At 30.1% G+C, this 22,454-nt stretch overlaps 7 protein-coding genes across 17 annotated transcripts; 3 read left to right on the forward strand and 4 right to left on the reverse strand.

Moving 5' to 3' along the window:
* The first annotated feature begins 992 nt into the window (after positions 1-992).
* D1 (D1 chromosomal protein) lies at positions 993-4,729 on the forward strand. Of its 3 annotated transcripts, XM_076385482.1 has the most exons (4): positions 993-1,203; positions 2,266-2,504; positions 2,567-2,700; positions 4,696-4,729. In XM_076385482.1, the coding sequence occupies exons 2-3, from the start codon at positions 2,283-2,285 to the stop codon at positions 2,696-2,698; spliced, it is 354 nt and encodes a 117-aa protein (XP_076241597.1). In that variant the 5' UTR covers positions 993-1,203; positions 2,266-2,282; the 3' UTR covers positions 2,699-2,700; positions 4,696-4,729. The 3 variants fall into 3 exon arrangements, with proteins under 3 accessions (XP_076241597.1, XP_076241596.1, XP_076241598.1); XM_076385481.1 differs by lacking the exon at positions 4,696-4,729 and having other exon boundaries at positions 2,567-3,130; XM_076385483.1 differs by lacking the exons at positions 993-1,203; positions 4,696-4,729 and adding an exon at positions 1,772-1,888 and having other exon boundaries at positions 2,567-3,133.
* On the reverse strand, positions 4,234-6,358 carry LOC143183770 (uncharacterized). 3 transcript variants are annotated; one of them, XM_076385479.1, is made up of 4 exons: positions 5,414-6,345; positions 4,910-5,280; positions 4,451-4,594; positions 4,234-4,386 (listed from the first exon to the last, which is right to left on the reverse strand). In XM_076385479.1, exons 2-4 carry the CDS (start codon positions 5,261-5,263, stop codon positions 4,330-4,332), a joined length of 555 nt encoding a protein of 184 aa, XP_076241594.1. In that variant the 5' UTR covers positions 5,264-5,280; positions 5,414-6,345; the 3' UTR covers positions 4,234-4,329. The 3 variants fall into 3 exon arrangements, with proteins under 3 accessions (XP_076241594.1, XP_076241595.1, XP_076241593.1); XM_076385480.1 differs by having other exon boundaries at positions 4,916-6,358; XM_076385478.1 differs by having other exon boundaries at positions 4,910-6,336.
* Positions 6,359-7,108: 750 nt separating this feature from the next.
* Adipor (adiponectin receptor) lies at positions 7,109-11,606 on the reverse strand. Of its 5 annotated transcripts, XR_013002568.1 has the most exons (8): positions 11,008-11,206; positions 10,028-10,305; positions 9,354-9,452; positions 9,054-9,225; positions 8,590-8,987; positions 8,356-8,520; positions 7,789-8,279; positions 7,109-7,702 (listed from the first exon to the last, which is right to left on the reverse strand). XR_013002568.1 is itself a non-coding variant. In XM_076384684.1 (7 exons), exons 2-7 carry the CDS (start codon positions 10,271-10,273, stop codon positions 8,145-8,147), a joined length of 1,215 nt encoding a protein of 404 aa, XP_076240799.1. In that variant the 5' UTR covers positions 10,274-10,305; positions 11,494-11,606; the 3' UTR covers positions 7,109-8,144. The 5 variants fall into 5 exon arrangements, 4 of the variants coding, with proteins under 4 accessions (XP_076240799.1, XP_076240798.1, XP_076240801.1 ...); XM_076384684.1 differs by lacking the exon at positions 11,008-11,206 and adding an exon at positions 11,494-11,606 and having other exon boundaries at positions 7,109-8,279; XM_076384683.1 differs by having other exon boundaries at positions 7,109-8,279; positions 10,998-11,206.
* Nac (GDP-fucose transporter nac) lies at positions 11,488-13,618 on the forward strand. The gene is made up of 5 exons (XM_076384687.1): positions 11,488-11,665; positions 11,728-12,281; positions 12,380-12,584; positions 12,662-12,800; positions 12,860-13,618. Exons 2-5 carry the CDS (start codon positions 12,214-12,216, stop codon positions 13,453-13,455), a joined length of 1,008 nt encoding a protein of 335 aa, XP_076240802.1. The 5' UTR covers positions 11,488-11,665; positions 11,728-12,213; the 3' UTR covers positions 13,456-13,618.
* LOC143183194 (glutathione hydrolase 7) lies at positions 13,570-16,048 on the reverse strand. The gene is made up of 9 exons (XM_076384681.1): positions 15,917-16,048; positions 15,413-15,579; positions 15,186-15,343; positions 15,050-15,129; positions 14,695-14,967; positions 14,336-14,626; positions 14,190-14,256; positions 13,894-14,127; positions 13,570-13,819 (listed from the first exon to the last, which is right to left on the reverse strand). The coding sequence occupies exons 1-9, from the start codon at positions 15,933-15,935 to the stop codon at positions 13,609-13,611; spliced, it is 1,500 nt and encodes a 499-aa protein (XP_076240796.1). The 5' UTR covers positions 15,936-16,048; the 3' UTR covers positions 13,570-13,608.
* On the forward strand, positions 15,724-21,298 carry Okr (DNA repair and recombination protein RAD54-like okr). Of its 3 annotated transcripts, XM_076384680.1 has the most exons (13): positions 15,724-16,008; positions 16,183-16,397; positions 16,482-16,679; positions 16,793-16,907; positions 18,234-18,443; positions 18,519-18,709; positions 18,779-18,981; positions 19,050-19,492; positions 19,560-19,821; positions 19,900-20,062; positions 20,139-20,544; positions 20,619-20,782; positions 20,850-21,298. In XM_076384680.1, exons 2-13 carry the CDS (start codon positions 16,321-16,323, stop codon positions 21,040-21,042), a joined length of 2,625 nt encoding a protein of 874 aa, XP_076240795.1. In that variant the 5' UTR covers positions 15,724-16,008; positions 16,183-16,320; the 3' UTR covers positions 21,043-21,298. The 3 variants fall into 3 exon arrangements, with proteins under 3 accessions (XP_076240795.1, XP_076240793.1, XP_076240794.1); XM_076384678.1 differs by lacking the exons at positions 15,724-16,008; positions 16,183-16,397; positions 16,482-16,679; positions 16,793-16,907 and adding an exon at positions 17,606-17,991 and having other exon boundaries at positions 20,850-21,296; XM_076384679.1 differs by lacking the exons at positions 15,724-16,008; positions 16,183-16,397; positions 16,482-16,679; positions 16,793-16,907 and having other exon boundaries at positions 18,047-18,332; positions 18,417-18,443; positions 20,850-21,296.
* On the reverse strand, positions 20,987-22,454 carry LOC143183198 (uncharacterized). Its single transcript, XM_076384691.1, has 2 exons — positions 21,729-22,454; positions 20,987-21,088 (listed from the first exon to the last, which is right to left on the reverse strand). Exons 1-2 carry the CDS (start codon positions 22,173-22,175, stop codon positions 21,071-21,073), a joined length of 465 nt encoding a protein of 154 aa, XP_076240806.1. The 5' UTR covers positions 22,176-22,454; the 3' UTR covers positions 20,987-21,070.

Below are 22,454 nucleotides of genomic sequence, written 5' to 3' on the forward strand. Positions count from 1 at the left end.
GAGGGGAACAAGCGAATGAGGGGCTTCGCTAAATAGCACCGATTAAATATTTATTTAAATTCTATTAAAACAATAACTAAAATTTGATATTTAATCATTCAAAATCAGTATAAATATCACTGTAAATATCATAAAAATATGTTACAGATCGTTGCCGAATTAAATGAATTAAAATTATTACTACCTCGGTATTCTAAATAAATATTTCTACATAATTCCTTGTATTTAAGTTACAGTTAGTCCCTTCTGAAATATTTCCATGTTCAATACGTAGTAGAGTTCTCACATCCGACTCCCTATTATCTGAATACCTTAATATACTTTCTTGCAATAAAAATAAAAAAATTTCTAATTCTAATTTCAAATTTTACACAACTACAACAGCAAACGAAAGTAACGAAAATATGCCTTCTTATGTGAAGCACACGAGGTATTTGAAAGAAGACTTCAACGATTTCAGACACAAAAAAAGAAATAACTCTGCAAAATTACATCGAAAAATCTATACAATTTAGAAGATAAAGGGATGTAGGATCCTTAAATATTACAATAAATTTCAATTTTCCTGATACTCTATTCAAATAAATAGAGTGTAATTATTACCCAAAAATTCCGTTACCCCTACACTTTCCTCGCCCCATTGTTCATATACAAGGGACTGCGGTAAATCATCAACTATTCGTTCCCCGCCAAATTATTCCCCATCCCGTCCAAGCATCGATTACCAAAAATTTCCCAATAATTCATCGAAAAATTCAAATAAACATATTTTCAAGTTCGTAAATAAATTTCTGTTCTTCTCTGATCGACGTCGATGAGATAGACATTGCGTTGAAATAATGTTAACGAGTAGTGTCATAAGATTTTGGCGGGAACCAATGCATCACGTAAAGAGTGGGGTAACGTTTCTCGAGGCAACGAGCGAATCGGAGCACAGTGCATCGTCTCGATCTGATCAGTCGCGTCTGAGTATTCGTGTAGTGGGTCTATTCCGAGGCGGTTTGCATCGTGCTATCGGAGTGTGGCGTCGGGAAGCTGTTAAACAGAGAAAACCGTAAAATCTGGTCGCTCGCGGGGCATACTGTACAAAAACAAATAAGTATTTTCGATACGAAACACACGGAGGGAGAAGCTGAGCCCGGCTTTTTCACGAACGACGCGCGCGCGCCGGCTGAACGATTGCCTTTGTCATCCGAATTTTAGGTGAGTGCCTCTTAACGACTTATTCTGACTTCCATTATCCACGTTCCCTCCCGCTCGAAAATCGCCGAGCTGCTGGATTTTCCTGACGATTTTTTGAGGGCACTCTCCGCGCAGGCCGATCATTACTTCCAGAGATATTCGTTCCCTCGAACGACACCAAAGGGATCGTCGGGTTGCTAACTACGACTGACGCTGCCATGATTTGTTGATCATGGCGTCCCTAACGGCCCAGTCAAAGCTTTCGCGTTTGCTCTCCGAGTCGAATTTTCTAGCTGGAGAAATATTTCCGTTTCAAGCGTCTATCGAACGTTTCGATCGATTGGACCGATCGGGGAGTTTTATTCGCGGATTATTAGCGCGAAAAATGAACGATGGACGTCGAGGGCAGCAATTTTGAAAATGGCGGGCGCGGAAATTTTAGAAAGCATTCGTTCATTGTTGCGAATGATCTTTTTGGCGAACGAATTGGAATACGCTATGGAGCTTCGTTGCTTTCAGGAGAATGATATTTTATTTTTACATGGATTCATTGACTGGGGAACATGGGGAATGGGTTTTATGTAATTATCGAGGTTTAATCATGGAAATTATTACATGGGCCGGTCTCAAAACCGAGGCTTAACGATATTCTAATCGAGCGCGTACTACGTACATTGTGCACGTAATTTGTTGGGTTTTGAGAAATGTAATTAGTATTTTTGACGTTTTTCTCTCTGTGAGTTTATGAGAAAATATATACGTTTATAGATATGTGTTATTTAATTACTCTTGAGAATTGGAATTAAGTGGCTTTTATTAGACTGTTTGGAGATCGATAACCATACGATATTTCCTGTATTCTCGTTAGAAGGGCACACGTATTTTTCAAATAATTTCGAAAATATGATAGGATTGCTTTTGTGTTGATTCATTTAGCTTGTATATGATTTCTCGGAAATTATTGGGAAATTTCTTCGTCAAAATAGTCGTAATTCGTTTAAATTACTTGAATAACAGCCTTCTATCTTCAATTTGATATGTAATATCACAATACAAGATAGTTTTTTTTTTTTTTTTGTACAGAAATATAAAGAAGAAAAATGTCAGACGATAATTCACCTGTTATTGAAGAACAAAAGAAGAAACGAGGAAGACCATCGAAAACAGATAAGAATGCTACTAAGGAACCTAAAAAGAGGGGCAGACCTGCAAGTGATAAAAATAATGCAGTACGGTCTATAAAGTCTGATAATGAGGATGATACAGCTGCTACACCTGTTAAAAAGGGTAGGGGGCGACCAAAAGGTTCTCACAAAAAGAAGGTATGTATTAATTGATAGTTCTTTAAGTAGAATCAATACTTAAAATCTGTGTTAATTTTCAGCAAGGAGTACCAAAAGGAACTCCTTCGGGCAGAGGTCGTGGAAGACCAAAAAAGAAAGAGGAAAAACCAGAGAGTACTGGTGAAGAAGAAGATGAACAAGAGGAGGAGGAGGAAGAAGAAGAAGAGAACTGAGTGTAAAGAAGTTAATTCAATATACCAGGCTTATTCTTTGAAAATTTTTAAAAAACCAGTAACAAATTTTAAACTTTTATGTTTGCTTTTTATATCATAATCAACAGATCAAAATGATAAAAATGTAATGAATTCTTTTAAAAAATGCTCAATTCATACTCAATTGTAGGAAACCCTATAATTTATGATAATCATTCATGTGAAACAAGAATGAGGGGATTGCACATAAATATTAGATTAAATATGACGGAATTAAAAAAAAATTGCAATTCTTTTTTAGGAATTTACTTCATGCATTTTAACCTTAGTATTATAGTTCTTATGTTTTAAGTATTAAAATGTAATGTTTAAGTATTCAAATAACAAAAATATTAAATATTCTGATCTCGTAACTTGACTTTTTACTGATAAGATTTTGATGAAGTATTTTTTATCATTTTGTACAATTATTAAATTACATGTTACATTCTTCATTTCCATATTATAATTCTTAGAGCCAGAAATAATTAAACAAGTTCAATATTGTAAGAAGTAGGATGAAGTAAAATACTTTTTATGATTATAATGTGCAAGAAATATCCTTTTTTAATTAAATTTGAATATGTGAACATTAATGTTGTTCTTGAAGCAAACACAACAAACATTGTGTGGTGTCAAATTTGTATTAAAATAAAGAAACTTTAAGGTGACTCTCTTAATTTTTGTGCTGTATATATTTTCCTTTAACAATACATTTTATTTTTTGACTGAAATTGCTCATAATTCGAGATTTCGTTGCTAAATTACAATCAAAAAACTTTGATGCGATTTAACTAGTTCTAATCAATCAACTTAGTTCTATTCAAATATTATTGAATCAGTTTATTGTTCAATCTACTTAAGTTTAATTCCTATCAATCAATAATTATTCCTTCGTAACTTTTACTTTGATTCAATTTTAATACAAAGTAATTTTTATTAATCATGAATGTAGTTAAGTGTAAGAAATGTTTTTATTTCATTATACATCTATGTAAGATAACTACTTTACCGAAAAAAGCATTTAACAGTTGAAGGAGTATTTATTGTTTTTTAATGTGCATAAGTCACCTAATTGTTTATACATTTTACATTCAGAAGTTTATAATATAAACTGTTTTTTCAACTAGATAATATTGAAATTTTCGTTTCATCTGTATATTTATAGGAAAGGATATAAAAAAAAGTATGCATGACTAATGTCCAAGTACATAGCAAAAGTTCACATTTATAAAAAAACTGTTATAAATAGAGTACAATCACTTCTACTAATAAAATGAAGTCTCAGTCATTTTTGTCTTTTTACATCTCTCTATTATGAAATGGTTTTTTAAGTGAAATTTTATTTTATGGTTGTCATATTGCAATAATTGAAGTAAATTTTATTGGATAATACCACATAATTTTCATTAAAGAAGTATGCCTAATGTTATGTCCTATTCTGAAAAATCTTACTTTATATCAAATTTGAAGTTCAATTCTATTCTTAATTGAAATTACAATAGAACTTGTTTGAATGCTAAGTAAATGCATAAATCTAATGAATACTGTGGTTTTTAATCTACATCAAATTATAAGCAATTTGAAGATTTTCAACACTACTTTTGCTTTTGTCAATGGTTTCCAAAAAGTTCTGCATTTTCTTCAGTATCCATAGACTGATACCCTTGCTGTAAAATAAATTAATTTCTACTGAATATACATCACTTAATTGAAGAATAGTATTGTACATACATGTCTTTGATGATTATTATAACATTCTTCTAATAATTCAGTTTCCCAATCATCTTCTTCTTCCTCTCCAGGATCAAAGTTATACATTGGCATAAGTCTGTGCCTTAAACGTTCTAGTTTTCTTTTTCTTGATATAATTATCACCTATAAAAGTAAAATATATTATATATCTGAATGTATTGTACTAAGTATATATTGTGAAAATATCTAAATATTCCTAATCAAATCATTCCCTCTTTTTTCAGGCAAATACTACGAACTAAGAAAACTGTACACATACTACTGCAATACAAACTGATCAATAGACTAATCTTACACAAAAAATGTGTAATAATACCTAATGTAAAGGTATTTATCCAAACATTAGAATTTGATCATAATTTTTATCTTATAGTATTGCTTCTGTAAGTGAAAGTAAGAAAAGATATTATGATTTAAGTACAAAAGTGATATCGCTACCCATACCACAGCTGACAACACAATAACAAAGACCACAACACCAAGTGGTACAAAAATGTATTCTATTCCATCTGGTGGACCAAATTCATCAAAAGCTTCCGTTGTTGTAGACATATATATACTGGTGCTTGATGTATCGAAAGAAATCAGTGTACTGTTAGTCAATGATGTTGTAACTTTAGAAACATTCCATAACTGTTGACTGCTATTATTTTCTTCTGTAGAATATTCATAGGCTTCAGATGGTGCATCAGATATGTTATCTGCCACAGTAGTAGTGTAGTTTCTACCATTATCAAGTGACATCATAGATGTTATAGAAGTTGCAACAGTTGTTACATTCATGTCGTTCATTGTGATTAATTAGAGAACTGTACTCGATTTGATAAAAAACATAATTTTAAAATTGTGTCAAAACAAACTCATCAATGTCTACATTGTATACGCTACAAAAATTGAAATCTTCTGAAATAATACAGTATGATCTTCCTGCCACTTGTTTACCTTGTTTTATCAAAAGCAGTGAACATAATGCACAAGAAGCATAATGCTAAATACTTTTCTATTGATGCATTAATAATATTAATATATATTAATACATTGTTATATCAGATACTAATCTGCTTTGGTGTGCTCTGACTACACATAATAAGTTGGTCTATCACTTTATCACATATCTGTAGTTACAAAACATAAAACGTAAGAAATGATCACGTTTATTGGTTTGGGCTCATGAACGACTAGATAACTATGCATCTTGATAAATTTTCGTGTTATAGTATCAATGGGAAAATCCGATAAGGATTATACATCATCGTCGAAAGGCTGTAACTATACTTTTGTGCGTTCCACTGCCGAAACCTTGTTCTTTTTTCTTGCTATTGTCTTCCTGTTAGCCAATGAATTATTATTCTGTTACAAGAACATGAAAATATTTGACAAGTACTGTCACATTTTTTTTATGTTTTCTTGATCTACGAATCGACGAAAGATAAATAATTCTGCTTCGATTAATCATTGCGAATAAACTATAATTGTTTTTCAAAGCATGATGGCATTTAATTTTACACGAAATAAAGTATCGGACACGTTCAATATAACATTTTATTTGTTTAATATCGCAACGCGATTTTGTGCTTTTCGTATGAGATGCACTTCGTATGTCGTATGGGATGAACTATCGAACTGTTCCTTGAACGAACAGGTTATCGATGCTTATCGAGATACGATTTCTTCGTTATATCGATTTTTAACATCCTTCATTGCTATCTCATGAAGATTATAAAGGATTAAAATAATTAAAATCACTCAATTAAATTAGATTTTAATAGAGGTAAAACGATTTTCACTTTATCGGTTAAGACTGCCTGTGTATTATCACGCATACGTATGTATGTACATATACATTACGACTATGTATGTTCTATTGTAAAATATTCAGTATTACAAAATGAAGAACAAGTTTCACTTTCTTTATAAGAATTACCTATAATAAATCAAATTGGTCCTCAAACTTTATAACGGCTTTCGTATTATAATCATAACTTTTTAATGCATAAAGTTTATATATTATTGATTGTGTTTTTTATAGTTCGATATCTTTCATAAAATCTTGTCAAATTTTCATGAAACAAACTTTACCTTTTTTCAATTATTTTTATTTAACTTTTTTAATATTATATAAGTATTCCATACAAAAATTTATTCGTACAAAGCATACAAAGAACAAAAAATATTTATAGAAACAAAAGTAGTTTTGTATGATTCTCATAGAGAATATACAAAAAATCAATAAACTACAGTTTTGCATTGTTCAATACAAGTATTTACTTTGATGATGAAAAAAACGATACATTATCGAAATAATTTCTATGGTATGAATGATTTTTATTTGATAATTTTTTTTCCAATTTAGAACATACAAGAAAGTAGTTTTCGATTTTATTTATATTTGGAAATATTTGATTGTCATTTCTTGTATTGGATGAAGATATTTCTGACATAGTCATGTTAGCTCACAAATGATACTACAACGTTCATTTAGAAAAATATATTTTGGGAAATTACATAAAGTAGGATAATTGTGTTTCTACATATGAAATGCATAATTTCCTTCTTTATTAATTTACCAATATTAAGAATTATTATTTATGTAAAAAGTTCAACAATATCCCTTTATATGTATTAGACCCTATAATAATATAACAAAAATATTTAACACTTCTTTTTCATATAAAAAAATCAACAGAATCACAAGGAAATTTGTATTTCTCTAATAATTATAGGTTAATATGAAGAAACAAAAATTTGTAAATATATAAAAAGACCTATGTTAATAGAAATTGTCTTTCTAATACTACAAAAAATGAAAACTTCATATTCACCACTTTAAATAGAAAGTTACAGTGCAAAATTATTGTGTGTAAGAATCAAAGATATATACACACACACACACACACTAAAAAAAACTAACATTATTTGTTGTTACAAATGTGATCTGAAAAAACTTACATTTTTATATATAATTAATATAATAAATAGTTTTCATTGCTTTAACAATGTTTTGTGTTCAAAGATATATTACAATTTTTATAGTGTTCAATACTATAAAATCATTTACATTTATAATGAGCTCCTAAATCTTATAAGTAAATTCTGTTCGTTGCCATATATCTCTGTACTCTGTTTCGCATTTCAAAATTTCCATTAAGTAATTTTTAACAAGAGAACTGCACGAAACAAGAGGTCAGTCATTATTGTTTAGGAAAATGGAGTTATTTCAATATAATGTATCTGCAATTAGTGAAATTATTTGTATCATTTAAATAAATTATTTTAAATAAAGTGTAAGGAACAGTTAAAGTAAATATTTATATTACATTTGTTATTTTGTACTGTTGAAATTTTTGGTAACGTAATAATAAACATTTGGAATGTTGTGCTCATTATTTCATGTAAAGTTAACTCGGTTTTTCATAAATTCAGATTTATGAAGGTATGAACAGATTCTAATTGAATCTTATAAATTTATCCTTAATGATCTTCATCAATGTGTATCATACTTTATTTAAGTATAGAAGAGAAGTCTTTTACCAGTCATTGTTTGTGATATTGTTTCCAGCAGTTCTTTGATAGTACAGATCTACTGACATACAAAGATTTAGGAATTTCTTTAAGTTTCGACGAAGTTATAAAAGATGAAATCCAACAACACGATCATATGCCCACTGTACAATTAAAACGCTATCACCTGTGATGGATTTGTACAGTGCCCTATTGTCATTCTATACATAGCCATCTCAGTTATTCCATGATAATGAACAAAAGCAGCAGCAATTACTAACACATGGAAAATTTGATGACTCTGAAACTGAAGTAATACAATGCTTTAATTATGTAGTAAATTGTTACTTGTGAAATGTACTTAAGAAATAGCTTATGTTTACCCAAATATCAAACTTTCCAGGAAAAAATCGTTCAGGTACTCTTAATGCATAAAACATTGCACCTAAGATATATAAACATCCCATTAATATTAACCATCCAAGGGATGCTTGACTAATTGCTTTAAACCAACCCTCTGCAATAGCATAATGAACTGCTGGTATTACCTATAAATATCATCATTTTTTAAAGCGATTGTTTATAATAAATATGTAAATATAATAAATATCTCTTACCCCGCTAAGACCGAATCCCATAAAAACACCTGCTCTTAGTGGTCTGTAACTTGGTTCACCAAATCGTTCCCATAGTGATACAACTATACTTGTTACACCAAGTATAACGACCACCGATAAGTAAATAACCTTAGGTTGGTAATCACAATAGAAACCATAATAAAGCCATGGTACAAAACTACCCATTATTAGCATAGCTATCCCACAGTAATCTAGTTTTGAAAACAACTTTCCGACGCATTCGCTGTGGCAGTGTACTGTATGAAAGGCAAACGACATTCCTAAACACATAATAGCACCAGCAAAGAAGGTACCAAATACCAATTTCTCTTCCAATTGTACTTCTATTGGGGGCTGTGTTATGAAAAATATAGCTATGCCAATGAATGCCACACATCCTAAACAACATATATTATCCTGTAAGACATTTGTGAAAAAAGACAATAAATTTACTTGAACCTTACCGAGTAAGTGGGTCCAAATATTTCCAGTTTCTGTATGAATTCGGAATATACTTTTAAAACAGGCATAAAATGAGGGTAAAGGTGGTCGGTGACCAGCATGTAAGAAATCATTATCTTGCAACCACCTTGGGAGATTTCTAAAGTGACACTGCTTCCATGATGCTTCCCATACCTTTAAGTAACAGTCAATTACTAAAAATTATTTGTACAGGTAACTTATAAATTTATATAATATAATACAGGGAATACATTCCTTGTTTTAACTGATATCAATCTAAACATACGCAATATAATAATTACCTTGCGAACAAACTCCTCAGCTTGTTCTGCAGCATTATGTGCTAATGCACCAAGGTCGATTTCATCACTCAATACACCAGCTTTTAATACTTCTGTCATCTACAATACGAAGTCTCGAAGTATGTTAGACATATTGTGTAACTAAATTTTAAAAAGCAGTGTTTGTAAAATGATTTGATATTTAAGAATGTACACTACTTTCTATCTACAACAGGAAAATTTTTGCACAAGATGAATCAGATACAGTAGACCCTTAATTAGATGGATCTTAATTTGTAGTATTCTTTATTCAAGATTAACATTATTCTGTATAAAAACTAAACTATGAATAATTATGCAAATCCCTATTTTCATAAATATGTCAAATGCTATAAAATGTCTTTAACTTTTGATATTATGTATATTTTTGCATATTACATGAACTTTTTTAAAGATCCATAATTTAATAATAACAATAATGATTTAACTATGCTGATTCCAGCATAGTATTAAAAGGGTTAATAGTGGTCTATTGAAAATAATAACTTATCCATCAAGAGATTGTTTCATGTTTGACATTTGTGTTAAGCTAATTAATTCAGATCCTAATGTAATACTAATATATGTAAATACAAATCATTTTATAAGCTTAACAATATTCTCTATAAATGTAACATAAATTCACAGTTAAATACCTCACAATCCAGAAGATGGTCATCTTCTGGAGTTGAAGGTAAAGGACATCCAACTCCATCTTCTTCTTCTGCCAAACAACTTGCATCATCGTCTTCTAATAATTCTTTAACTTCATGCAAGCCTGGTATTTCACTATTCAATAATACACGATCACTCCATGGAATTCTATGACGAATTCCTGATTCTGGTATACTACTTTCATCATTTCCTTTATCTTCCACAATAACATCCTCGTATTGTGACATGTTTTATAATTGCAGTAACTAACTTCAAATTTCTAAAACAAAGTAAACATTGACATAGATGTTGAACAAATATCAAATTAGTTACATATATTTTATACTATCACAAATATATTTATAACCCTTGTGCACTGTTAAGTCAAGTTAACTCAAAACTTAACTTTAATCTTTAATGATTTCTTAAATAATTTTAATATAAAATTTATTCAATTATACTTGTATATTACAGTGACAAGGGAAAGGACAAAGAGTTTTGTAATAATTGCTTGGTTTCCTCTGTAAATCAATGAATTTTAATATTCTATGAGCACACTTACAGGAACTAATTTCAAATAAAAAGGAAATAAATTAATCTTCTATAATATTCAGATTTACGAGTTTCGCGAGACAGAACCATTCAACCTCTATGACACTATATTGATAACTAGACATCAACTGATTTCAGGAAATTATTTGAAAAAGGTCATGACTCCTTATATAATGAACTGCAGTGAATATAAACATACGTCAACAATTGTAAAAACGAGAGCGTTGACAAGTAATTCGATTACTTAGAACGGGACTATAGACAATCGTATATAACGACAGATCGTATCAAATACGTTCTTTTACCATACAAATTTCCGAAGAATAGGTTTCACATTAAACAAAGCACTAAAACAATAGGACAACGAATATGTAGAAAGCTCGAACAGCCAAAAGAACAGAAGACATATTTGATACGTACTGATACGTACTTGTCATGCAACAGTTTTTCGAACTCTCACTTCTGCATCCAAAGGAAAAAAACTTAAAAACGATTTAACAATGATAAATAAACGCGAATGATTTAAAGCATGATCCCGGATAGATACACAAATCGTGTTATGCGACTGATAATCCTCAGTTGTTCATTGTGTCGTGTCGACAAAGGTCGAGAACAGTCGAATACTCGATACCACGTGTCAACATTTATATACTAATGTCAGCGGTGGTACTACTTATTTTATTAGAATTGTAATTGATCGTATATCGAATCGATACAGTATTACATATTCGAAATAATGAAAATGTAAAAACGTTATCATGATTTCTATCATATTATAGTTAAGCAAAAATTTATTTGATTTAAATATACAAACGAATTTACTTCGATAAATTTCTTTCTTTTCTAAAGTACTCGATAAATTTCTTTCTTTAATAAAGTTACGAAAAGCATCTACTTAGCGTTAGAAAATACTTACTTAGGTACGTGCTGCTTGATGAATAATGATAAAAGTAGTTTGAAGTAGGGAAGGAAATTCTAAACTTATAAGGATAGATAAATTTTATCTCTATATACAGTAGTGCGTCGTGGTTGTTACAATTTAAATATGTATATACATGACTAAATACAACAGCTGCGTATGTGTGTGTGTATGTATATATTCATTAAGCACGGTAATCATAAAATATAAATTACAAGCTATTTTTTTTAGTATTGAAGATGTATGCACGAAATTAGTAAACAGACTTGTATGCTGATATGAACATGATGAAATGGAAATGCAATAATTATTTATGAAAATTTGAAAACTATTTATTAAGCAAGCTAAAATTTGAACTATTCGCCATGTATATTTTAATCTATGTAAACAATGATACTTGAAATTATTATGCTATGTTTTTCATGGCATAACCTGCAAAAAGAGCATAGTAATTCTAGTAATAAGTATTTGAAAATGACAGAACGTGTTTTATATATTTATTGAAATTTCTGCGGTTGAAATTTGTATTTGCATCGAAATAATTTAGATGCTGTTTTTTTAAATTATTTGATTAAAAATCATATTTATTAAAAGGTCATAAACGTCGATATATAATTAATATTTATGTATTAAGATTTAAAAATAATGATATGAAAAAAGAAAGTGTGATCACTGCCAAGTTAAAGTATTCATAGTAGAACTAATACAATATTAACAATGTCACATTTGGAAGATCGAATTGTATCAAAATATATACATATCACAATTGTGGTCGCAGCATACTGGTAAGTTAACAGGGGAATAATAATCATTATTCATGTAACATAATATTATTTAATTTTTATGAAGGAACATTATATGTATGAAGAAAATGTTTTTGCAGGATTGTTTCTATATTGACAGTATTCATAAATAAAGCTCTTTTGTCTAGTGATATTATAAATTTGGATGCACCACTTTTTGTTACTTGGTGCCAATGTATAATAAGTTTAGTTATTTGTGTGACTCTTAGTGGTCTATCAAAATGGTTTCCAAGGCATATTAAATTTCCTGAAGGAAATCCTTACACTTTGGAAACACTTAAAAAGGTAATACTTGCAATTTAAAAAAAAATATCAGTAATGAAAGATATGTAATAATTAGAATATGATTTTTATATTTGTAGGTATTACCATTGACCCTGTTGTTTACTGGGATGATTGCAACTAACAATCTGTGTTTGAAATACGTTGGTATTGCATTTTACTATGTGGGACGTTCCTTAACAACTGTTTTTAATGTTATTTTTACATATCTTATACTTGGTAAGAACTTCTCTGGAAAGTTAGAAGAATGATAACTATAGTAAAATATAATTTTGCAGGTGAAAAAACTTCTACGAAATGTATTGCATGCTGTGCATTTATTGTGACTGGATTTTGGCTTGGTGTAGATCAGGAACATGTTGCAGGTTCTTTATCTGTTTTGGGAACAATTTTTGGTGTACTTGGATCATTGACACTTTCTTTGTATTCTATTCATATGAAACAAGTTCTTCCAAAACTAAATCAAAATATTTGGTTACTTTCTTATTACAATAATGCATACAGTGTTATCATATTTCTTCCATTAATGATAGCTAATGGAGAACATGTTACAGTATATAACTATGATAAAATTGGATCTTTGTTCTTTTGGACTGCTATGATTGTTGGTGGTGTTTGTGGATTTGCCATTGGCTATGTTACTGCACTTCAAATAAAAGTAACATCTCCTTTAACACATAACATTAGTGGAACTGCTAAAGCTTGTGCACAAACTGTTCTGGCAACTTATTGGTTCAATGAAAAGAAATCATTTATGTGGTGGATCAGTAACATTATTGTACTTGGTGCTAGTGCAACATATGCCAGAGTAAGACAACTTGACTTGAGCAAAGAATATAAAAACAAAGAAGAGAAACAACAATTAAAAGTGTAACAAGCTCTAAGAGAAATAGTTGTTGATAAACTTTATTATGTAAAAATGTGTATAAAAATAAGTAATTATTAAAAAATGCGTTATTTTTATAACAATAATAAGTTATTAAAACACTCTTTAATACCTTCAGTAAAAAAAAAAATAAATATATTTTTAAAACCTAGATGCAAGACCACCTCCTCGACTATCTGAGTGACTTGACATTAAGTCTTTTCTTTTTATAATTGCATTTATGCTTTTTAATACTGAGTCGCTGTCTACACTTAGTGTTGGTACTAATAAGTGTATCTGATTTCGTATTCGAGTATCTACAGAATGTTTTTGGTCATTTTCTACAGCAAGTTCATCTAATGAAAAGTAGTACCTAAACATGATAAAACATTTTGAAGAATGTTTTTTAGGATTACCAAAATATAAAATGTAAAACAGATCTCCTACCTAGGATACTCAACAGCTTCAGAAACGTTTAATCCACGTACTATAATATTGTATAAGAATTGTCCAATAATTAATGCGTCGTCTGTTCCAAATACACCGCGCAATCCACATAACACTTTTTCGTTATGAAAAATAATTGGACTGAGTGCAGATAAATTATTGTTAATATCACTCTTATCCAAAAGGAAACCAGCACTAGACATGTCTCCCAGACCGAATGGTGCACTAAGTCCACTGAAATATACTTAAATTAGTAATTCGGTATTTAAAGTACATGAATAACTTCTAATACTAACGTCATGATACAAACATAAGTATCCTCCCAATCCATTGCCATAACTCCAGTATATTTTTCTTCTTCAACTACAATTATTTAATGACATTAATGTTACTATAAATCATATTGTAAAACATAAACAGTAACATAACAAACATTACAAACCATTTTGTTTCATTTGTGATGAATATAAATTTAAATGTATTAAAGTTTCAGCTATTTGAATTTGTGTTTCTATTGTTGATGCATTTTCAGTAGATATTTTAAGATTTTCCAATGATGCAATCATTGGCTGTAAAATTGACATATGTGGAGGATAATATACTGTGTGTTTATAAAAACTGGATTTTTTTGCTGAATATGTATGAGGTTTATAATTTGCTAATTGTACAAGAAGTTCTGAAAGTTGACTTTTATCATGGAAAATTTTTTGTGAAAATGTTCCATTATACAACACTAGAAGAAAAAGGAAACAATGTTAAATTGTGCATTATGCAATTACAGTTACAGTGTAATAGATATACCGTTAGTTCCATTTTGTGCTACTGCATTTAATGTATCGCCAAGATCATGTAATTTTAATATATCACCAGCACTAAGATGTCCATATAGAATTTCATAATTAGTGTTCTTTGATATCTCAGTTTCCAATTCTTTTGATACAACAAATCCTTCTGTAGCTAAGGCTACAGAAGGTTTCACAATCTCACTCCATGGTAATTTTCCTTTTAAAGTATGTGCATATTCCAGTCCTTTCAATACAGCTGGTAATCGTATTCCATTTTGAGCAAAAATATCTAATAGATAGAAAATAATGTAGAAATATTCAAAATAAATAATTAACATTTACTTATTTTTCAAATTATTATTTAAATATACCTTCAACTGTGTTATTAGCAAAGTCAATAATAAATGGATTCACTTGTTCTTTATGATTATATATCATAGCATAGCCTCCCCTGAAATGATAATTAACATTATAATGAATATTGATGGAGTTTCATTTACGACTTACCCACCAAGACCAGTTTTATGTGGAGCTACTACTGTCATACAAATAGTAGCTGCTATAGCTGCATCCACTGCATTACCACCTTTTCTTAGTAATGTAGTTCCAATTTGTGAACAGTTTGTATAATCAGTTGCAACTGCACCATGAATGGCAGCTTTATCCTAATGCAAAAGAATTTTTATAGAGGACATTTACTTGTCATATTTATTCATATTTAATCATTCACATACCTGTGGAGTTTCTTCTGTATATAATATTTGTAGAATTAATGTTGTTGTAATAGAGATAGTCAAAATAGTAAAACAGCTTATAATAAATTTTAAACCATCCCCACAATATGTACTTAATTTATGTCTGTAACTCCTATTCTTTGTCAGAGGACATTCTTCTGTAGGACCTTTGAAAATTAAAAAATTTATTTTTAATAATAAATTATTATTCTATACTATGGAACATATAAACATTAGAGATGATCAGTTAAGTTACTGATAATGGCTGATAAAGACTAACAATAGAAAATTGTTCTTCAGTAACATTTAAATCTACGTATAAATATAAAGAATATAATAAGTAATATGATGATTGTATATTATCATTAACTGATTCTTTTACAGTGTCATGTAAAGTTTATGAATGTCAAATAATTGTACTCAAATATATTTACATTGGTAAGGTTATGTTCCAACAATCAAATCGTATGAATTGTTTAAGAAAGTAAGTTAAATAATACTTACGAGAGTTATTATAACGCATTATGAATGCTGCATGAATCGGTTCAAATGAAAGAATTAAGTACCAGTGGTTTTGTTATTATTATGTCGGGAAGGTACGCATAGTGTTTACCTAACTGTAAATTTCACCTATTTTACACACTGTATTACTTATGAAACAGTAGTCGAATGCTTTTGATGAAATTAGTTATTTAATGTTTTTGATTAAACTAAGTTTTTTCAACTTTTTAACTAAAAACTATCATTTGAACATTTTTTTTATTTAATAGGATAAATTCTATACAAAAATATCTCTATAGAAACTGAGAATGGTATATGTAAAATAAATTATAATTATTTGAGAAATATATATTATCAGTTACTTTTCACATTATTGTCATTAGCAGAAAATATAAAAGTAAATAAAAATGACAACTGATATATTAGAAATATTAAAAGAACCAAGAATGACAAAAGTATGTGCACCAATGGTTAGATACAGCAAGTAGGTGATTGCAAAACTTATTGGTAACTTTAGTAAATACTTAATGAAGTGAACTCATTTTGAAAACATTTTATTTTGTAACAGATTACAATTTAGGACCTTAGTAAGGCAATATAACAGCGATATATGCTTTACACCTATGATATTAGCTGATTCATTTGTTCAATCTGACAAGGCTAGAGACAATGAATTTTCAACGAATGATGAGGATAAACCATTAATTGTTCAATTTGCAGCAAAAAATGTGCATGATTTTCTTAATGCAGCAGAGATGGTTGCTCCGTGAGTTCTAATTAATATAACACATAGATTGAGAATAAATTCTTTAACTGATTAAAAAAATTTATTAAGTAAAAACCACATCTTTTACATTTATAAAATAATTGCATTAACAGGTACTGCAATGGTGTTGATCTAAACTGTGGTTGCCCTCAGCGTTGGGCAATGAAAGAAGGATATGGAGCAGATTTGTTGAAAAAACCAGATTTAGTGAAAGATCTGATATATCAAGTGAGAAATCGAATACCAAACCCTTTCACTGTATCTGTAAAAATACGATTACTGAAAGACATTCGTAAAACTATTGAGTTTTGTCGTGTTCTTGAAAAAGCAGGAGTGTCTTTCCTTACTATTCATGCTAGAACTCCTGAAATGAGAAATGAACCAATCAATATAGATAATTTAAAGCTTGTGAGAGATAGTGTAAAGTTACCTCTCATTGCTAATGGTGATGTAAAGTGTTTAAAAAGTGCAGAAAATCTGTTTGCAGAGAGTAATTGTGAAGGAATAATGTCTGCACGAGGAATCTTAACAAACCCAGCCCTTTTTGCTGGTCATTCAGTTACACCACTTACTTGTGTACAAGACTGGTTAGATATTACATCAATTATACCAACACAATTTATATGTTTTCATCATCATCTTGTATTTATGTTAGAGAAATTACTCCCAAAAAAGAATAGAGTATTTTTCAATAACTTACAAAACAAAGAAGCTGTGTTGGAATTTTTAGATGACTACTATGGCATAAAACCAAACGAAAATTTTAGAGTGTCTGAACCAACTAAATGCACATTTAATATCTTAAGTAAAAAATATAATAATAAGTATATTGTGAAAGACGAAGATGATTTATCAATTAATTTCTTAGGGAACATATTTACAGAATCATAAAATTATTTATTTGTAATGATTAATATATGTAAAGATCTAAAAGTATTATAGAGAATCATTTTTTCTTATATTTTATTTTTTTGAATAAAGTTCTTCTATACAAATTTTCTAATTAATAATTTCTGTTTCTGTTAAAATATTAGACAACTATGATTTAATTAAAAGTTATTCAAATTGAGCGCTGTTTACTTTCAACTATAGATACTAGGGGCGCTGTATCGTAAACAAAATAAAGCATATCATTTTATAACCGCGAAGTTTCTGAAACACCGGGTATTTAGTATTGTTTACTTTTAACTGCAAAGAAATGAAAAGTACATTTAAATTATACAATGTAAAGAATAATATTTATTATTTTCTTATAACAATATGAGGAATCTGAAGTTAAAATCTTACAGCTTTTGGATACAAGTACAAAATGGTAATATTTTATAAAATTTACTTCAAATTTGTATTGTCTTTATTACTTCTTTTTCTTATTGAACAATTAATTATAACTATAATTTTATTGAATATAATGTTTACATATTTTCTAAACTCTCAAAAATTTATTTACATTAAAAAATCTATATGTTTTGATTCAACAATATTATATTTTATTGTACTAAATACAAGAACATTTTATTAAGTAATTCTAATGTAATGTTTTTCATTGTACTTAAGATTCGATCTTTGGCTCCCAGTCAAAGAGGCAAACGTCCATTACTTTCTGACATATCCAATAATGTGACTTTATCTCCAACCGTATCACAAGTGCAACAGGTAAAGAAAAAATTATGTCGTAATGTCAAAACTGTAGAGATACCAGAGTATAAAGCAATTACTCTTTCGGCTAATGATGTACAGATAACCCAAGAAGTTATATCTGAACATGTAAGTAATTTCATACAGATAAATACATATGCTATTTATCCTATAGCACATATGAAAATAATACTATATTTGTAGGAAGAAAGAGTAAAAAAACTTCTCAGTAAACCATTCAAGATACCAGTTCCTGGTTATCAATTGTCAGGTCGTGCTTTAGGGATACGTTTGTGTGGCCCTCGTAGGCCACTACACGATCCTGAAGAGGCTAATGCACTTATTGTTTACTCACCACCAGAACTATCAGAACACGATAAATTAAAATTAGATTCGTAAGTATGAAATATCTTGCTTAAAATTTCTTTAAACTTTATTATTAACCTAGTATATTTATATTTCAGATCTAAGCAGCTTGTACATGTTGTGGTAGATCCTTTACTATGTAATATTTTAAGACCTCATCAACGGGAAGGTGTAAAGTTTATGTATGAATGTGTAACAGGAAAACGTATAGAAGGTGCTTATGGATGCATTATGGCAGATGAAATGGGTCTTGGGAAAACTTTGCAGTGTATAACTCTTTTATGGACCTTATTAAAGCAAGGTAAATTGTCATTTTTCATATAAACTATACTGTTAAACACTAAACTAATGAATAATTACATTTGGTAGGTCCCGAAGCTAAACCACTAATAGAAAAAGCTATTATTGTTGCTCCTAGTTCTTTAGTTAAGAACTGGTACAATGAAATTTTTAAGTGGCTGAAAAACAGAGTTCAACCATTAGCCATTGATGGTGGAAATAAAGCAGATATTGATTCAAAGCTTACAGGTTTTATGAAGACTTATAGTCGTAGATGTGTGAATCCTATTTTAATAATTAGCTATGAAACATTCCGTTCGCATGCACATGTTCTTCATCAAGATGAAGTAGGACTAGTATTATGCGACGAAGGTCATCGTTTAAAAAATTCTGAAAATCAAACTTACCAAGCACTTATAAATTTGAAAGCTAAAAGAAGAGTACTACTTAGTGGAACGCCTATTCAAAATGATCTCTTAGAATATTTCTCTCTCGTACATTTCGTTAATCAAGGATTGTTAGGAACTGCACAGGTATATGTCAGTAATATCTTGCTAGTTACAACAGTATGACAAAATATATTGTATTTTTATTGCTCAGGAATTTCGAAAAAAATTTGAAATACCAATTTTACGTGGTCAAGACGCAGCCGCAACAGATACTGAACGCCAACTTGCCCAAGAACGTTTAACAGAATTAATAACTGTTGTTAATAAATGTCTTATTAGACGCACTAGTGCCTTACTTTCTAAGTATTTACCTTTAAAATACGAACTCGTAGTTTGCATAAAAATGGGGAAATTGCAGACAGACCTTTATAAAAATTTTATACAAAGCGACAGTATAAAAAAATCAATGGAAGGTCCTTGATTTTTATATTTAAATTATATTTAAAGCTGATTTTATATTTGGCTAATGTATGTTCCTTTTTGTACTGCAGATTCTGGAGATTCTAAAAAAGGAAGAAGTCTTTCTGCTCTCTCAGCAATTACACTTTTAAAAAAGTTGTGCAATCACCCTGATTTAGTTTATGATAAAATATTGGAAAAGTCTGAGGGATTTGAAAATGCTGCGAAATTAATGCCGTCAAATTATAATACTAAGTATGTGTTTTTAAGATTTCGTGTAACAAAGAAATTATGAGAAGTATTATTTTCACCTTTACAATTTTGTTTTCAGAGATATTTTACCTGAATTATCCGGAAAGTTAATGGTATTAGACTGTCTTTTGGCGTCTGTTAAAACAACAACAAATGATAAAATTGTCTTGGTTTCTAATTATACGCAAACTCTTGATCTATTCGAAAAGCTTTGTCATAAACGGTGTTATAATTATGTCAGACTAGATGGTACAATGACAATTAAAAAAAGAGCAAAAGTAGTAGAAAAGTTTAACGATCCCAATAGCAGTGATTTTATTTTCATGCTCAGTTCTAAAGCTGGTGGTTGTGGATTGAATCTCATAGGTGCAAATCGTCTTGTCATGTTTGACCCTGACTGGAATCCTGCAAATGATGATCAAGCTATGGCTAGAGTTTGGAGGGATGGTCAGAAGAAACCTTGCTTCGTATATCGTTTCCTTTGTGTATGTATTAAATTTTGTAAGTTCTTGTATCTTTGTGTTACTCAAACTTCTATTTCAAATTGTATTTATTATAGACTGGTACTATTGAAGAAAAGATTTTCCAAAGACAGGCTCATAAAAAAGCCTTAAGCTCAACAGTTGTTGATCAAGAGGAAGACGTTGCAAGACATTTTACTTTAAACGATTTACGAGATTTATTCAAATTGGAAGAGAATACAATATCAGATACTCATTCAAAGTAAGTAACAATAGATAATTCTAACTATTTATATAATTATATGTACATTTCTGTATTCGTGCTTTAGGTTCAAATGTAAGAGGTGTATCAATGGTATAGAAGTGAAAGGACCACCGGAGCAATCGGATTGTAACTCCGATTTATCAGATTGGAGACACGCACATAATCCACGAAATTTACCAGACATACCACTACGGCAGTGTTGGTCAAGTGGAATCTCATTTGTCTTTCATCATCGATCACACGAACAAGTAAAATAAAATTGGCATTCTTGTAATCATCGAGTTTCTACACTGCCACATACCTCTATAAGAAAGTCATTAAAATGTTTATATTATTTATAAAAACATAGTATTATATACAAGTAAATATAAGACGAAAAAATATTTTTTGATTATGAAAACTTATTAAAGTTTATGTTTATATTAATATTGTGTTATATAGACTTGTAGCTATAAAGTGTTGTAAGTATTAAAATAAATTCCCATGTACAAAAATTTAGGATTATGTACTTCTATGTAGCATTAAGTACGAGTATCCGAATTTAGAGTATCTCATATGGTTCTTTAATTGAATCCAAGTAACGAAGTGTTCAAGTACTCGCTCGATCTAAATTCGGATATCTGGATACTTGAGTACTCGGAATACTGATTATAATTTGGGATTCAAAACTCAAACTTTGAATTTAAAATCCGAGCTTGAGTACTTTCGTATTGGAGTAATAGAATTTTCAGTCTGAATGAGAGCTATTTGAATCAGAGAAATAGTCATATTAACAAATACTTAAGTGAAAAATAGTTAATAAAATATTATTTTCATTATCATGTAGATACTGTTAAATTTTGAATTAAATCTCCGATTGAACATTCTTACAAATCGTAAATAAGACCTGACTGTATGTATAAAGTCTCGCAAAAAGAAATACGGTCTAGCAACATACAATTACTGATTCAAAAACTCGTACATGGGACATGGAATAATATGCATATACAGGTGTGTTGAAATGACGCTGTACGCCGACGTGGAAACAATATCTAGGGTACAATGTTTTTAATACGAGCAATACGGATCTCGTAAGCTCGGTCTCGAGCGAGTCGTGCGTAGAAGAGCAAGGGTCAACAGAGGTTTCAAGAATTTGCTCCACATAACAGAGGGAACGACGAAGGAAAATGGTAGAGGCGAGAGGAAATCGAAGTGGGGGGAACGGGAATAATGGACGAGAGGCACGTGACGGAGAAACTCGATCCCCGATTGGCCGAGAGCGACGAACGCTGCTTTCCCTCCTGACCCGTCGCCGTTCGCTCGCCCTTCTTTCGAGGCTCCGAGCAGCCGCCCGCTCAGAATAGTTCCAGATGTGGCCATGTTTAGTTTGATCTTTGAAGTTTTCGCTCATCGTCTCATAACTGATACATTTTTATACAATCTGCTGACACAGTAATACGCTCTGTCCGACCATCGTTACTTTTCGCCTGCCTGCGACCAGTCTCGTTCACAAAATAACCATATGTTCTCTCTTTGCCGAGATCAATCTCTGAACGCGGAAGTACACGAGAGAATATCGCAAACGCCTGTCATCCATCGGGGAGGCACGAACCGCGTTCCGAATTCGTGAAATTGCTTCATTCTTTTTTCGAGACAAAAAAAGAATTCCATACGTCGATCAAGAGACGCG

Source organism: Calliopsis andreniformis, chromosome 9 (assembly GCF_051401765.1).
Source record: "Calliopsis andreniformis isolate RMS-2024a chromosome 9, iyCalAndr_principal, whole genome shotgun sequence".
In the NCBI taxonomy this organism is placed as follows: Eukaryota; Metazoa; Arthropoda; class Insecta; order Hymenoptera; family Andrenidae; genus Calliopsis; species Calliopsis andreniformis.

Coding starts and splice junctions, on each gene's coding strand:
- LOC143183194 (XM_076384681.1), bottom strand. Junction 14,257..14,335: donor ATCACAAATGAAACAAAATG/GTTTGTAATGTT, acceptor AAATAATTGTAG/TTGAAGAAGAAAAATATACT. Junction 14,128..14,189: donor ACTTATGTTTGTATCATGAC/GTTAGTATTAGA, acceptor AGTATATTTCAG/TGGACTTAGTGCACCATTCG.
- D1 (XM_076385482.1), top strand. CDS start 2,283: ATGTCAGACGATAATTCACCTGTTATTGAAGAACAAAAGAAGAAACGA. Junction 2,505..2,566: donor AAGGTTCTCACAAAAAGAAG/GTATGTATTAAT, acceptor GTTAATTTTCAG/CAAGGAGTACCAAAAGGAAC.
- LOC143183198 (XM_076384691.1), bottom strand. CDS start 22,175: ATGAGCGAAAACTTCAAAGATCAAACTAAACATGGCCACATCTGGAAC.
- LOC143183770 (XM_076385479.1), bottom strand. CDS start 5,263: ATGAACGACATGAATGTAACAACTGTTGCAACTTCTATAACATCTATG. Junction 4,595..4,909: donor TGTTGTCAGCTGTGGTATGG/GTAGCGATATCA, acceptor TTACTTTTATAG/GTGATAATTATATCAAGAAA. Junction 4,387..4,450: donor ATAATAATCATCAAAGACAT/GTATGTACAATA, acceptor TTTATTTTACAG/CAAGGGTATCAGTCTATGGA.
- Adipor (XM_076384684.1), bottom strand. CDS start 10,273: ATGTCACAATACGAGGATGTTATTGTGGAAGATAAAGGAAATGATGAA. Junction 9,453..10,027: donor ACCATCTTCTGGATTGTGAG/GTATTTAACTGT, acceptor TTCGTATTGTAG/ATGACAGAAGTATTAAAAGC. Junction 8,280..8,355: donor CTGGAAAGTTTGATATTTGG/GTAAACATAAGC, acceptor GTATTACTTCAG/TTTCAGAGTCATCAAATTTT.
- Okr (XM_076384680.1), top strand. CDS start 16,321: ATGACAACTGATATATTAGAAATATTAAAAGAACCAAGAATGACAAAA. Junction 18,444..18,518: donor AAGAAGTTATATCTGAACAT/GTAAGTAATTTC, acceptor CTATATTTGTAG/GAAGAAAGAGTAAAAAAACT. Junction 18,982..19,049: donor ATGGACCTTATTAAAGCAAG/GTAAATTGTCAT, acceptor TACATTTGGTAG/GTCCCGAAGCTAAACCACTA.
- Nac (XM_076384687.1), top strand. CDS start 12,214: ATGTCACATTTGGAAGATCGAATTGTATCAAAATATATACATATCACA. Junction 12,282..12,379: donor ATTGTGGTCGCAGCATACTG/GTAAGTTAACAG, acceptor ATGTTTTTGCAG/GATTGTTTCTATATTGACAG. Junction 12,801..12,859: donor TTTTACATATCTTATACTTG/GTAAGAACTTCT, acceptor ATAATTTTGCAG/GTGAAAAAACTTCTACGAAA.